Source organism: Clinocottus analis, unplaced genomic scaffold, assembly GCF_023055335.1.
Source record: "Clinocottus analis isolate CAN_PGR_092001 unplaced genomic scaffold, fCliAna1.0.p SCAF_6, whole genome shotgun sequence".
NCBI classification, from domain to species: domain Eukaryota; kingdom Metazoa; phylum Chordata; class Actinopteri; order Perciformes; family Cottidae; genus Clinocottus; species Clinocottus analis.
In genome coordinates, this window is record NW_027176218.1 from 21,635,090 (window position 1) to 21,649,261 (window position 14,172).

At 43.1% G+C, this 14,172-nt stretch overlaps 1 protein-coding gene across 1 annotated transcript in view; it reads right to left on the minus strand.

Annotated features, from left to right (window-relative positions):
• carmil2 (capping protein regulator and myosin 1 linker 2) overlaps window positions 1-14,172 on the minus strand; it is a 43,432-nt gene that overhangs the window by 22,286 nt on the left and 6,974 nt on the right. The window contains exons 10-30 of the mRNA XM_068602491.1: window positions 13,932-14,020; window positions 13,424-13,518; window positions 12,927-13,013; window positions 12,428-12,534; window positions 12,101-12,178; window positions 11,056-11,132; window positions 9,725-9,829; window positions 8,805-8,874; window positions 8,613-8,694; window positions 7,864-7,960; window positions 6,647-6,701; window positions 6,370-6,542; window positions 5,349-5,417; window positions 4,999-5,089; window positions 4,711-4,797; window positions 2,992-3,120; window positions 2,741-2,857; window positions 2,417-2,592; window positions 2,120-2,207; window positions 1,629-1,718; window positions 1,456-1,522 (exon numbers count right to left, since the gene is read on the minus strand). Of these exons, the coding sequence (XP_068458592.1) occupies window positions 1,456-1,522; window positions 1,629-1,718; window positions 2,120-2,207; window positions 2,417-2,592; window positions 2,741-2,857; window positions 2,992-3,120; window positions 4,711-4,797; window positions 4,999-5,089; window positions 5,349-5,417; window positions 6,370-6,542; window positions 6,647-6,701; window positions 7,864-7,960; window positions 8,613-8,694; window positions 8,805-8,874; window positions 9,725-9,829; window positions 11,056-11,132; window positions 12,101-12,178; window positions 12,428-12,534; window positions 12,927-13,013; window positions 13,424-13,518; window positions 13,932-14,020 (2,029 nt within the window). The remainder of the gene's footprint in view (window positions 1-1,455; window positions 1,523-1,628; window positions 1,719-2,119; window positions 2,208-2,416; window positions 2,593-2,740; window positions 2,858-2,991; window positions 3,121-4,710; window positions 4,798-4,998; window positions 5,090-5,348; window positions 5,418-6,369; window positions 6,543-6,646; window positions 6,702-7,863; window positions 7,961-8,612; window positions 8,695-8,804; window positions 8,875-9,724; window positions 9,830-11,055; window positions 11,133-12,100; window positions 12,179-12,427; window positions 12,535-12,926; window positions 13,014-13,423; window positions 13,519-13,931; window positions 14,021-14,172) is intronic.

The window sequence follows — 14,172 nt, forward strand, 5'->3', positions numbered from 1 at the left end:
CCTTTGAAATGCAAATTGGTGTTTTTAGAAATAGAAGATGTGCTGTTTAGAACATAGTGCCCTTATTGTTTTTATGAGCATTTGATTGTTTTATGAATTACATGTATTTCATTAAAGCTATCTGCCGATCAAACAAGCAGGAGCAGGTTGTGGGGGTTGTGAGCCGAAGCGCCCCAAATCCCCCCCTCTCCCCAGCACTCCCTTGTATCCTCCACTTCCCCCATCCTCCCCTCCTCCATCTTCTCTCCATCTCATCTCTCACAGGGTGGAAGTCACTGGTGTGAAAGTAAACAGGCCATGCTCCAATTAGCCAAACAGTGCCGTGTGTCTGCCGCTGAGCGCTGAGCGCATGGAGGACGACAATGAGAAGCATGGACCCCGCCGACAGGAGGTTACTGTCTATACCTGCGCTCAGGCGGCGGTCCTGATGACAACAGACTTAGATATGTTGTGGTTGCACCGTCACATGAACGGCATCACAAAGGGGTTCTCGACCTTCTGTAACTTGAGGCCCACTTCTGTATGTTCTAATACACAAAAAGGGGAACGATAAGCTGGGCTGTAAATATGTGTCACGCCACCGTCGGCTGTAATAACCAAAATAGATGTTGGGTGTCAAACGTGGGGATATTTAATCTGGCTATGGAATCATACATTTTACTTTTATATTTATGGACATAGCTCGAGCACACTTAGATTTTATAATACCAAAATATATATTTTTTAAATGGACCGCATACTATCTAGTTAGTAGACTTCCTCTGTGAGGCCTCATCAAATGTTTTTGGTGGTTTAAAGCTACTAAAGGCAAGTTTCATTTTCAGTGGATTCTGGCGGCCCCTGTGGACGAAGTTGGTAGTGTTTCTGAGCGCCAGAGTCCTTTTAGAAAACTTGTCATTTAACTGCGGCACAGTCTGATTGGCCGTCCTGCCTTAGTCCTGGTTCTGGTGCCTCCCTTCCCTCCAGCGGGCCCAACAATACGACCTGGACTCCGAGAGGAGAAGCTCTGCTCGTGGCAGAAGGAGGCGGAGCCTCTGAGGCATCAGTATTGTGTCTCCATTGTTATATAACTAGTCCAAAAACAGCGCTAAGAGGAGAGAGAACATTGGACTCCTCAGGTGGATGCAAACACGAGAAAAGAACAATCATTCAGCGTTGTGTGTTTGTCGGCAACTGGTTGCGAACACTTTCCTCATATTAACAGACATTTATGTTATTTCTGGATCCCTTAGAATTGTGTGTTCTGATCATTTGTGCAGACAAATGATTGATTTGAGAGCATGGATATAGTACTTCTAGAGCACACAGTCCTGTGTACATTCTCTCTGCACCTTTTTATTATGTTATTATTAGTTTCGGAAGAAGCGCAGACGCCCACACATGCAAAAGGCTTCAGCGGGAGAGCGAGGCAGAGAGACAGTAGTGCATCACATGGTAATAGTGGTTTTATTTTACTCTTAATTGAAGGAGCGGGCCTCAGGCTCTTGGAGTGGAAACTATTTCTCCAAATTGCCGGACTGTACTGGTGAAGAGAGAGTAAACGAGAGCAAGAACAAGACAAAAGGTAAACCCAACACGTAGAAGAATGAGTGAAGAACAGGATGAATGGATGATGATGGGTCTCTTACGTCATCAGTCGGGAATTCGCTGTCGACCAGTCGGAGCTCGGGGATGTTGATGTTCGGAGCAGTGCATGAATATTCTTTTATGAGGCAATTCTACCCAACAATAAAGCATTAATAGCAATGAGGGCAACGTATAGATATATTCACACAGTTTAACAGAAAGACAGAATAGTTGGATTATTGTAATTTTGGACTGTTTCACTTTTGATGGAGCTGGCAGCTTCCTGTCTTTATGCTAAGCTAGGCTAAATGCTACCTCCTGGACTCTTCTGTCTACTGTATACACAGAGACAAAACCGATATTAAGCATTCATTTGATTGTGTGTTATACAGCAGACAAGCGTTACTCTTTTCTCAAGTGTTTCTTGCCATTCAGGTCAGAAGAAGTCATAGATACATTCACGTGTCATTAAAAGAAAAATACTGGTCACAAACTATCAAAATATAGTGTATATGCTTAACATGCAAATAAAACACAATACACAGACGTTTACCATGTTGTCCTGTGTCGCTGTCAGATCCTGGAGAAGCTGTTCAACGATGCTTTCAGCCAGAGAGACGCTCAGCGTTTGTCTCAGTTCACTGGACGGGACGAAGAGAGGACAACTCATGTGAAGACTGCAGTTTAAATGTACAGGAATAAAGATAGACTACTGGTGTAATGCAGTGGTTCTCAAACTGTGGGGCATGATATATATTTTTATTTATTATGTAAGCAAGGAGAGCACAATCACTCATGATATACTGTGAATGGGGTTCAATGTGACACTGCTTCACATAGAAGTTGTTACCGCAGTCTGTTGCTGATGATTAGCCCCGTGTTCTCCACCAGGGTGCTTCTCAGGAATGTGTGTGTCTGTCTGCTTCTCTTGGACACACACTCCGACAGACACTCGTACACACTGGACCGCTGGACCACGCGTGGACACGCTGCCTCCGCACCCCTCATCAGGCTTTGAGCCAACTCCTGGAGAGAAATAACACACAGACTGAGGAATTTAATAAAAAAAACATGGCATAACCATTACTGTCATTTCTAGATTAGCCACAGAACTCATGCTTAAACCATTGCTGCCCTCTAATCTGGCCGGTGAGGAAGTGTTTTAAATGTGTACCTGGATGCTTCTGCTGAACTCATTGGTCAGCGCAGTCGCCGTGTCAGTGAGGATGCAGTTCACCAAGTCTCCATCAGAGGCACACTTCCTGCCTGCCTCATACAGAGAGGGAAGCACCTGCACAGGAGGAGCCAACAACACATTTATACAAATAATTATTTACATATATACCTCATTTACTAAGCCAAAGCCTGGTTCTGAGTATTTTAGCCCAAAATGACATCGTTACCAATTCATCCAGTAGCCTGTACCTTGAAGGACTCCCTGGCGTTGTGCAGAACCTCGTGTGCCATCTGGATGTCAGCCTGGACCTCCTGAATGTTGCAGTGGCTTAGACGCTGGAGGCTGCCCTCCAGCTGCTGGCACAGACCCTGGACCTGCTACAAGTGAGGACCAGCGAGACAGACAGAGCTGAAGATACTGACCAGGTGGACACCTCCAAGTCTGAAAAGTGAGACCAATGTTAAAGCTGCATTCTCTCTCCTGACCACCAGGGGGCGACTCCTCTGGTTGTATAGAAGTCTATGCTTCATGTTGTAAAACTGCATTCTCTCTCCTGACCACCAGGGGGCGACGCCTCTGGTTGTATAGAAGTCTATGCTTCATGTGTTAAAGCTGCATTCTCTCTCCTGACCACCAGGGGGCGACTCCTCTGGTTGTATAGAAGTCTCTGCTTCATGTGTTAAAGCTGCATTCTCTCTCCTGACCACCAGGGGGCGACTCCTCTGGTTGTATAGAAGTCTCTGCTTCATGTGTTAAAGCTGCATTCTCTCTCCTGACCACCAGGGGGCGACTCCTCTGGTTGTATAGAAGTCTATGCTTCATGTTGTAAAACTGCATTCTCTCTCCTGACCACCAGGGGGTGACTCCTCTGGTTGTATAGAAGTCTATGCTTCATGTGTTAAAACTGCATTCTCTCTCCTGACCACCAGGGGGCGACTCCTCTGGTTGTATAGAAGTCCATGCTTCATGTGTTAATGCGGCATTCTCTCTCCTGACCACCAAGGGGCGACTCCTCTGGTTGTATAGAAGTCTATGCTTCATGTGTTAAAGCTGCATTCTCTCTCCTGAACACTAGGGGGCGACTCCTCTGGTTGTATAGAAGTCCATGCTTCATGTGTTAATGCGGCATTCTCTCTCCTGACCACCAAGGGGCGACTCCTCTGGTTGTATAGAAGTCTATGCTTCATGTGTTAAAGCTGCATTCTCTCTCCTGACCACCAGGGGGCGACTCCTCTGGTTGTATAGAAGTCTATGCTTCATGTATTAAAGCTGCATTCTCTCTCCTGACCACCAGGGGGCGACTCCTCTGGTTGTATAGAAGTCTATGCTTCATGTGTTAAAGCTGCATTCTCTCTCCTGACCACCAGGGGGCGACTCCTCTGGTTGTATAGAAGTCTATATAAGTGACTCTACTTCTCTCTTGATGTATTCCCTCAGTAAACATTGTAAACATGAGTTTATGTCTCGATCTCTAGTTTCTAGTCTTCTTCTATACAGCACAATGTTCATTTAGTACATTATGGTCTGTTGGAGTCAAACAGACCATAATGTGGAGTATGCTTCAGGGGCGGGGCTACTTTGTGATTGACAGGTTGCTACCACAACATCTGGCAGGACTCAATGTTTTTGTCTTAAAACTTTAACCCTCTTAAAATGTGTTTTCAGTTCTTAAAAGTGAATTATAACAATGTGGGCGCTAAAAAATGTCTTCTTCCGTGTGGTAGCACTTAGCTCCACCCTCTCATGTCACTGTCACCACTTAACATCAGTCCACAAACCAATGGGTGACCTCACCGTGACTACGTCCTCTTCTGATATACAGTCTGTGGTACAGACCGAGGCAGAGAGTTTTGTATTTAAGCCTTTAAAATAATGTGAATCAGTTCAATTGATTGTGAAAGGAATCAATACGACACGGTATTATATGAGAGTTAATAAGCAGAATGTTTTACTGTTTTACTTCTCACCTTCTCAGATTGGTGAACTCTCAGCACTTGCTGAAGTTCCACTCTTTCAGGCTGCCTCTGGTTGTTTCTGTCTAAACACTGCTGAATCTGCACACACACACACACACACACACACACACACACACAGCAAAAAATTGCTATGTGTAAATAATAACATAACATTTCATCCTTCGCTGTATACATCATCCACCTTTTATAATCCAGATGAGACCATGACGAAGTGGTGTCAACACCGTACACACACACTCGTGTTACACCTGCTAAACACACACACACACACACACACACCTTGTGCAGGGCCTCCTTGGTTCTGTCCGGGTTGCTGCGGTAGCTCTGTGTGACGTCAGCGAGGCCGGACACCTGCTGCAGAGTGAAGTTCCTGCACGACACAGAGCGCTACGATGAAAAATTCATCTCCTGCATCCAAACGGGGCCAAAGCATCAGTTCACGCTGAGATGACAGTGCTTTATAACAATTTAACAGGAGTTCATATAGTTTTGAAGGAAGTATTTGTGAATTTTTTTGTGTGTGTATAGTTTGAACAAAGAGGGCCCTTGTTTAAGAGATTGGGTTGTCAATTGCAAATCTGTGTGTGTGTGTGTGTGTGTGTGTGTGTGTGTGTGTGTGTGTGTGTGACCTCTCCAAGGCATCAGCCACATCCTGGAAACCTCTGGCGGTGACATTGTTCCTGTCCCACGTTAAAGTCCTTGAAGGAGAGAGAGAGAGAGAGAGAGAGAGAGAGAGAGAGAGAGAGAGAGAGAGAGAGAGAGAGAGAGAGAGAGAGAGAAGTCAGAGCAGGAAGGATCAGCTCTGGTTAAAGATGGCTGCCGGTGATCCAGGTCACATCTAAACACCCTGGAGCCAATCAAGCGCTCAATGTTAGTTTCAAAAGATGAAATGGTGACATCTGGTGGCCAACTGTGGACTCACAGCCTGAAGGTAACTGGTCTGGTTGTGCCACTAAAGTGTTCCAGTGTCATGAACCATCAGCACGACGACATGTTCCAGGAACTAGATGCGACCCGGATACTTCCTCCGCGTATTAAAGGCAAAGAAACGTCTGTCCAGGTTTTATGTTCTTTATTTCTAAAGCAGAAAAGTGAAACAGCGTTCGCTTCAAACTGGATTTTAGTGTTTGACACAAAACAAATGACACATTCACTATAAAGTGGCCTGTGACTCTTTATTGTTCTGAGTGTGACCCACAATCCAAAAGGTTTGGCCACGACTGCAATAAGCAGGTTCCACTGTATTATGTAAATCACAAAATATTACACAATCATAAATCGGTGACTGTTGGTTAGAGCAGAGTTCTTCACCCTCTTTTGTGCCACAGCACTTTTTCTACAATAAAACACGCCGACAACCAAAATAGTTACCAGATGTCACATTGTAGTATAATGCAGCATCTATGTGGGGTAATTATTGCGCTACCTACAGGCATGGAGGAGTATTTCATCACTAGGCCAGTCACTATATTGCAGGCTCAGACGCTCAATAAAGGAAAATTATTTGTGGCAACTAAATTATATTTTTTTGGACCGATTAAGTGAAATTGGATATTTTTTCCACGGCACACCTGATGATCTATTACGGCACACTGGTGTGCCGCGGCATAGTGGTTGATAATCACTGTGTGTGTGTGTGTGTGTGTGTACCTCAGTCTGGTGTTCGTCATCAGGGCCTTGGCCAGCATTTTGGCTCCGGTGTCTCCGATGTTGTTTCCACTGATGTCCACTTCAGTCAGAGCAGCGTGGCCGCCCAGAGCGCTCAGCAGGATGTGCATCCCCGTCTTCAGCTTGGAGTCACACACCGATAGAGACTGCAAGGGCTGCACACACACACACACACACACACACACACACACACATTGAGCAAATGAAATAACTGCTGTTTTGCATTATTAAATATAAACTGAAAGGCCGTGTCACTCACACACTCTTCATCCTGAAAGAGCTGAGCGATACGATGAAGAACATCGGTGAGAGCTCTGGAAGACAGAAAGGGGACGTGAGGGCACGAGCATGAAGGTAAGAGGACAGAGAGAAACATGTCAGCAACACCTCAACAAGACGTGGTCTAGAAACAGGAAGAAAAAGCTACAGATTTAAACTGAACATCAGTTCAGGAGGACTACAGTAGATGTTTGCAGTATTTAGTAAAGGTTTGGTTCATGAATGTGTGTTGGACCGATGCGTAAACGCACAAAAAAATCTTCTTCGCTGTTCTTTTCACCAACAGATATAACGAGGAGTCGAGCGTTAATTTATTCATGTGCTTGCCCCACTGACATGGAGCTTGATTTAGTTTTAGTCATCCAAATAAACTCTAACTAAACTTGACAAGATTACCTTTGAACACATCACGACGTGTATAAATATATTTTAATATTTATCTTTGCCTAATACTAAATTTTACTGCTTAAAGCTTCAATGTGTCATAATGCAACCTCCGTTAGCTGTTAGCTGTTAGCTCTGTTCTTTAGCCAAATAGGACAGCTAACGTTTACCAGCTGTTAGCTTCTGAATGTTGACTTTTGGCTTCACACGGGACACAAACAGCGGCCTCCTGGTGTCAAAGTCCATCCAGCACATCCTCCCACACACTTTTAGAAGACTTTCCTGTTAATGCTGTACTTTATAGCAAAACACTTTCTCTCACAAGCTCCAGAATTGCTCTGATCAAATGCAAAAACGTCGCCATTCAACATCCATGAATCGCAGATACAGACGTACGGCTACAACTCAAGTTGCTTACACTCGACCTCCTCTAAGAAGCCTGCACTGTTTGTTGATTCTCATGCTGTTATGCATTTCATGGGATTCTCATATCTGGATTTTAGCAGCTGGATGGTTACTGTTCAGAGACTTCAGTGAGGTAATATTTTGATTTGATCAAACAGAAACTGTACAAAAGGTGGACCAAAAGGATAGAGAGCGCCCTCTGCTGATTCCTGCAAACTAGCTTCTACGGACATGAAGAGTTATTACTTCATAGGGTTAAATATCTACAGAATGAAACATTCCCTGTGGCCACTATGACTTCACTTGCCTCCAGTCGTCTCAGTACAAAGGTTTATGGACATCCATGTGACGGGCAGATGTCAGGAGAAGACGTAACAGAGTAAAAGATCTTTATTGTGTTTCTCAGACCTGGACTTCATGGCAAAGTTTCTTCCCAGCGCGAGGTGCCGCAGAGAGTGACACCGACCGACAGACAGGACCAGAGTTACCATGTCGTTCTCAAAACCTGCAGGCAGACAGAGGAGCAACATATGAGTGGAAACATGCCAGCATGAAGGAAATGGAGACAGGAAGTGAGAGAATATATGGCAGTAACAGTTAAGCCAACGTTGATTTAGTTCGCTTATCCGCCACATAGACCTGTGGAAGATGCTGCAGCAGTCTACAAACTGTTCAAACGTCTTGACACTGAAATCATGTATGTCAGAAACATAGACCGTATATGAGAAGTGGGCGCGGTCACCGTGATGCTGCACACTGGTTTCAGGACTGACCTTTTAAAACCTCAAGTTCAGCATTTTGCTGGTCGCCATCTTGGTTGTTTGGAACCAGAAAGGACACAAGAGGAAGTCCAGCTGACTGCTGGCAGGCCACTAACATGCGACAATGAACTTTCATGACATATTTAATGTTCTTTTATCTAATTTCTGAAGTTACTGGTAGATTCCTATTGTAATCTCTATATTTTTGTAACTTCATTGTTTCAGAGTCTTTTTAACTGTTTAAATGTTTCTGGATTGCAGGATATTGTCTTAAAATTAATGCTAGAATTGGAAGTGTGTATGCCACTATTTTCCTCTTTGAGTGTGTGTGTGTGTGTGTGTGTGTGTGTGTGTGTGTGTGTGTGTGTGTGTGTGTGTGTGTGTGTGTGTGCTTACCATTGTCAGAGAGATCCAGACTTCTGATAGCTGTGGCTTCAGAGATGTGCTCCTGGATCACCTGGGCACCTGCGGAACGCAGCTACACACACACAGACACACACACACACACACACACAGGTTTGTTGACTGGAGCTTCTGCATCTTCAAGAATGAGATGTGTGTGTGTGTGTGTGTGTGTGTGTACTGTACCTCACAGCTACTGAGGTCCAACTCCAGCCCAAAGAGACGAGTGTTGGTTGCCAGACCCTGTAGCAATAACCTAGCAAAACAAGGCATATATTCATCTATAATATATACAAGTGTACATGTCTCATGAGCACTGAAACACACTTAATCTGGGTTTGTTGGGACCTTTACAGTGTGTGTTGTGTGTGTCTTCCTACACTTTGAACAACTTTGTATGTCTCTAGTAAGTGGTGCGGTGGCAGCAAACCAGCTGTGAAGCTGCACTGCCTTGAAACATCCGATAGGAAGCTCATGAGTGATCTGTCTGAGGTAGCAAATCAAACAATAGAATAGATTATTATATCTGTTTGTACCTTTCCATACACACAACGCCGAGCCACCATGCCAGAGATCTTTAAAGGTTTGTAAACGTAAGAAATGTGAGGCCCTGTTTTGATACAAGACACAATGCTGGCTAACGTTAGCTCCCAAAAAAAACAAAACTATTACGATTAAAAAAAACAATTAAAAAAAAACTCCTAACACTCCATGCTACGCTGCTCTTCTGCAGTGTCTTTGGAAAGGTAAGTGTATTAACCAAAGCCGCAGCACAACCGAGGTGTTGCACCTTGTAAACAGGAAGTGGAAGTTTAGAAGATTGAGAGAAACGTGGCTCATGCTGAGGCAGCGAACCAACGCACTGAGCCCAAACGCCTGAAAAGCATGTTTTCTTCAAAATGATGTGCCAAAAGGAAACAGATCATCATCGCTAGAAGCCATGGAAACAGACGTAAGTGTCAGGAACCTTGTGGCGGCAATGAAGCCAGACGAGATGTGGTTTAACCGACTTAAAACCTCGTCACACAGCAAGACAGGTACAACTTTTACGTTCCCCTCATTAAAAAAGTGAACGTTGCATGACTGCATGTCGGGAGTAAACACACCTGAGAGCTTGGGGAGGCAGTTTGGTTGCAGACAAGCCCACAAACTGGAGCTCACAGCTCTGACTGAAGAACTCTCGGATGCTCCTGGTCACCTTCTGCTCCTTTCTGCACACACACGGACACACACACACATATGCACACACACACAGAGTGGATTAGCAGCTGTTTCCACCAGCTGATTCGTTTACATTTCAGATCACTTGAGATGGAACATTCCTAATAAGTCTGCTGAGAAAAATGCCTTGACTGTGTTCAAAAGCATTGTGTTGTGTTGTCAGTGTGTTAGACTATTGGAGATTGTGTAGAAGGTAGACTTGAATATGCTGTTTTATTTTATTGTGTTGTATATATTGAGTATTTTCATACTTAATATCTTTATGTTTACTTTGTAACTTCCTTGCTGCAGCTACAAACACATTTTCCCCTGGGGATGAATATTTATCTATCTATCTATCTATCTATCTATCTATCTATCTATCTATCTATCTATCTATCTATCTATTGATATATCTATTGATCTATCTGTCTCTTATTTTTCACGTGTTTTCCAGCAACATGAGCGATTAGACAGGATTGTTGGTTAAAATAACTACTGAAGTGAAGTTTCTTAAGTACGAAAGTTAACAAATAAGTTAATGTTTGACTACAATAACTACGGATGTGGAATTGCAGGAATGAAAAAGTAACTGCACACTTCAACGTGTTTCTTTCAAGCTAAAACCTAAAATACACGACTTTACTTTGATGCATCACATCAAAGCTGGCGTTACTATAAATACATAGTTCATTTTGGGCTAATCTACTTCATGAACTAGAAGAATGACTCTCCACTCATCATTTCATCATTTCTACCGTTCATTTAGCGGCTGGCTAGTTGGCTAGCTAACTTTAGCTTACTAATCTCACCATGTTATCATGCTAACATTCTCAACGACGCTGCGTCGCGGCTTACTTTCATTTCTCAGTCCCTTGCCCACTTTTGTGCATTTTTCTAAATACTGCAGTGGTAAGACTTGGGGTCTTCAGAAGTCCCAGAAGAAATAAGTCAAATTTTGGGTTAGAATAATGACGCCATTAAGCCGCTACGTAGCGTTAGTTAACAACGGAAGCTACAGATCCAATCTACTGATTTTGGGGTTAATGCCCTGTCCAACAACACAAGAAATAAGGAAATTACAGTAAAAACATACATTACATAAGTAATGTAATGAGCCATAATAGTAATTAGTAATTTATAGATAGATGTGGAGTGGCACTGGGTCTATTACTGAAATGATACTGACTTCTGTTCACAGATCTCAAACTCAAACTGCAGTTTGAGAGAAGCTGACCTGTGGCTGAAAGGATTCCTGGCCAGGCTCAGACGCATCAGTTTGTAACAAAATCCAGTAGACAGGGCCTTAAATAACTGCAAGAGGAAGTTACAATAAGTGAGCGGTATGTCCAGAAAGACAAGCACAGAACGTCAACACTTATTATATCACAGTCGTTCAATAACAACAGCGGAATAGCACAAAGATTTGGCCCGATAGATATGCATCTATTGTCCTGTATTGGCAAATAACTGAATCAACAGAAGAATACATGCATCTGTATTAGTTAGAAATCAATAATGAATATATATTATATTATAACTCATTTAAAAAAAGTCTACACATTTTCTAAACAGACTGTAATAACTGTGTGAGGCTTTTACTTTCAGGTTTACGTCGTAGAAACTTATTTTCATCACAGTTTTAGCTAAAAGCTACACACTGGGTATGAGGCAAAACAAATAAGTAAATGGTAGATTCATGCATAATAATGTCCAGCAAGTTCATTTTTCAAGACACTGCCGCCTGGTGTTCAAATTCAATCAATCTCAAAATGTTTGACAGGTGAAATCAACCAAATAGCCTTAGACCAGAGGAGTGGATTAGCATTATTAACGGCGGCAACGAGGGGTCGCTGCCGGGTTCTGCTGCTCCCACGTGTTCAATTGTACATCAATGGTGCTCAAACACTTTGGTGGTCAAAGTTGATGGATGTCGGCCGAGTTATCTCCCTTTGTGGCTTCTATCTGCATTCCTCTTGATGAAAACTGCAGAATGCGCTGCAGGAATCTATATCTGTTTTTGTTTTGTTGGTTTTCTTGTGTTGCAAATGGGCTTCAACTGCACGTTGTGGTGCAACCCTGTGTTGCATACTTTTGCATGAAGATAAAATAAGATAATCCTTGATTAGTCCCTCAGTGGGGAAATTACAGGTTTACAGCAGCCTTGTCACAGTAAATCAAGATAAAGTAATGTAAATAAATAAACAATAAAAACAACATTTAAAAAAATTAAACAGTAAGAAAAATATCAAATATTCATATATGAATCGTCTCTCACTGACCGTGTCCAGAGGGCAGTTGGTGTCGCTGAGGTCCAGATGAGACAGAACGTTAGTACTGGACAAGAAGTTGAAGAGAAACTGAAATACAAACACACACACACACACACAAACACACACACCATGTTTACACACTGTGTAGTATATGTGAAAGGTGTTTAGACAACTTCTCCCGGTCACAGCTCCTTCTGGATTTGTATGTACAGTATGTGCATACGTGTACATTCTTTGTATGTAACAATCTCTATCTTTAATCCACGTCATTTGACATGACACACACACACACACACACACACACACACACACACACACACACATAGCAGAGTGTACCGTTGCGTCTTCAGTAACCAGGCTGCCGGGGTTCCCAGACAGGTCGAGGTGGGTCAGAGATACTGAGCACTGCGAGGAGGTTAACGCCCGACTCAGACAGCCAAGACCTGGAAACCAAGAGATCACACACACGCAGAACTGGTGGCCATGTTGTTGGAGGAGGAGGATCATCAAATAATTCATATTTAGTAATAATAAAATAACAATCTGCCCTTGTTCATTCTGGGGAGAAAGAGTCGAATGGAGTCTGAGGAGGGGTTATAAAACTAAAATACTAAATAGACCAAAAGTGTGTGTAAAATGTGTGTGTGTGTTTGTACTTGTGACATAGTGAGGACCGGCACTGATTTTGACCACATAGTGAGGACATTTTTGGAATGCGAGGACATTTGGTCTACTTGGGGGCCACAAGGGCCACAAGCGCACAGGGAGCAACTGTTTGTTGTGATTCAAGTGTGTGTGTGTGTGTGTGTGTGTGTGTGTGTGTGTGTGTGTGTACCTTTAGCAGTCATTGATACCCGGGACAAAGAAAGGCGCTTGAGTCCTTCAGCTAGATTATTGAACTCGTGACTGAGAGCTATGACACCTAGGAGGGAAAAGACCAAACAGAATCCAGTTTGCATACTTCACACGGACGTGCTGGACGTTCTGAAGTACGCTCACAGAAATAATGCATCACTGACGTTCATTTAAAATGCGTAACTCATATGAATATAGGGGCCATTTCTGGTTCTACCATGCAGTAGACCATTTTCACAGCAGGCATTTCGAGCAGGAAAGAGAGAGGTGGGATCGAAAAACATTATTGATGGCTTAAACTTCTAACCCCAAACTATCTGCTGGATACTACAAGAAGAAGACGACAAATGTCATTCCGGCTAAACCCTCCATTTCACGGACCTTCACAGAGGAAGACGTCCACCCGGCTCCAGATAGAACATCAACCCCTTCTCTATTCTAAAGCTAGTCTCATACCACTCAGATGTGACATATCACCTTTGTCTTCGATTGGATTGCCGGAGAGGTTGATGGATTGCAAGGGGGAGGAGGTGTGCTCCCGCAGGGCCGCTGCCATTTTGATTGCAAAGTCGCTGCAGCACAATAACAAGGTTACTTCTCAATCAATCCCTGTAAAGTAGACTTTAATTAAGAGTGAGAAACAGCCTGCCGGGATTAATGTGTAGTTTCAACCTTTCTCAAGGTGTATTTTCTTAGTTGTAACAAAACCTGTGGTTCAGAGTCCCTCGGTTCGACCGACAACGTGCACATTCAGAAACAACACAATATCACAAATCTTCCTGAAGTAATATTCGTGTCTGAAATGGAAAACTCCAACGTCCTTTTTTTCCCCTGTAGACTTTGTATACCTGCCTTGCTATATATATATATATATATATATATATATATATATATATATATATATATATATATATATATATATATATATATACATAAATACATATAGCTCCAGCACATCACTGCATACACTCACTCATGAACTCACAGTTTGAGTCCACTGGCCTCCAGTGAGAGCTCCTCCAGACTGGGAGATCTGGACAGCAGGAAAGTCAGCTGCTGCTGGATGTCTACCGACTGAAGGCACAAAGACAGAGAAACAGCTTCTAAGTCTCAACAAATGAAATGTTTACTGTTGCACACAATGTGTGGAATCCATCTAGGGGAGACTTGAAGTGAATTTCTGGGTCTTATAGAATTTAAAGGGGAGATATTTAGGTACATATTTA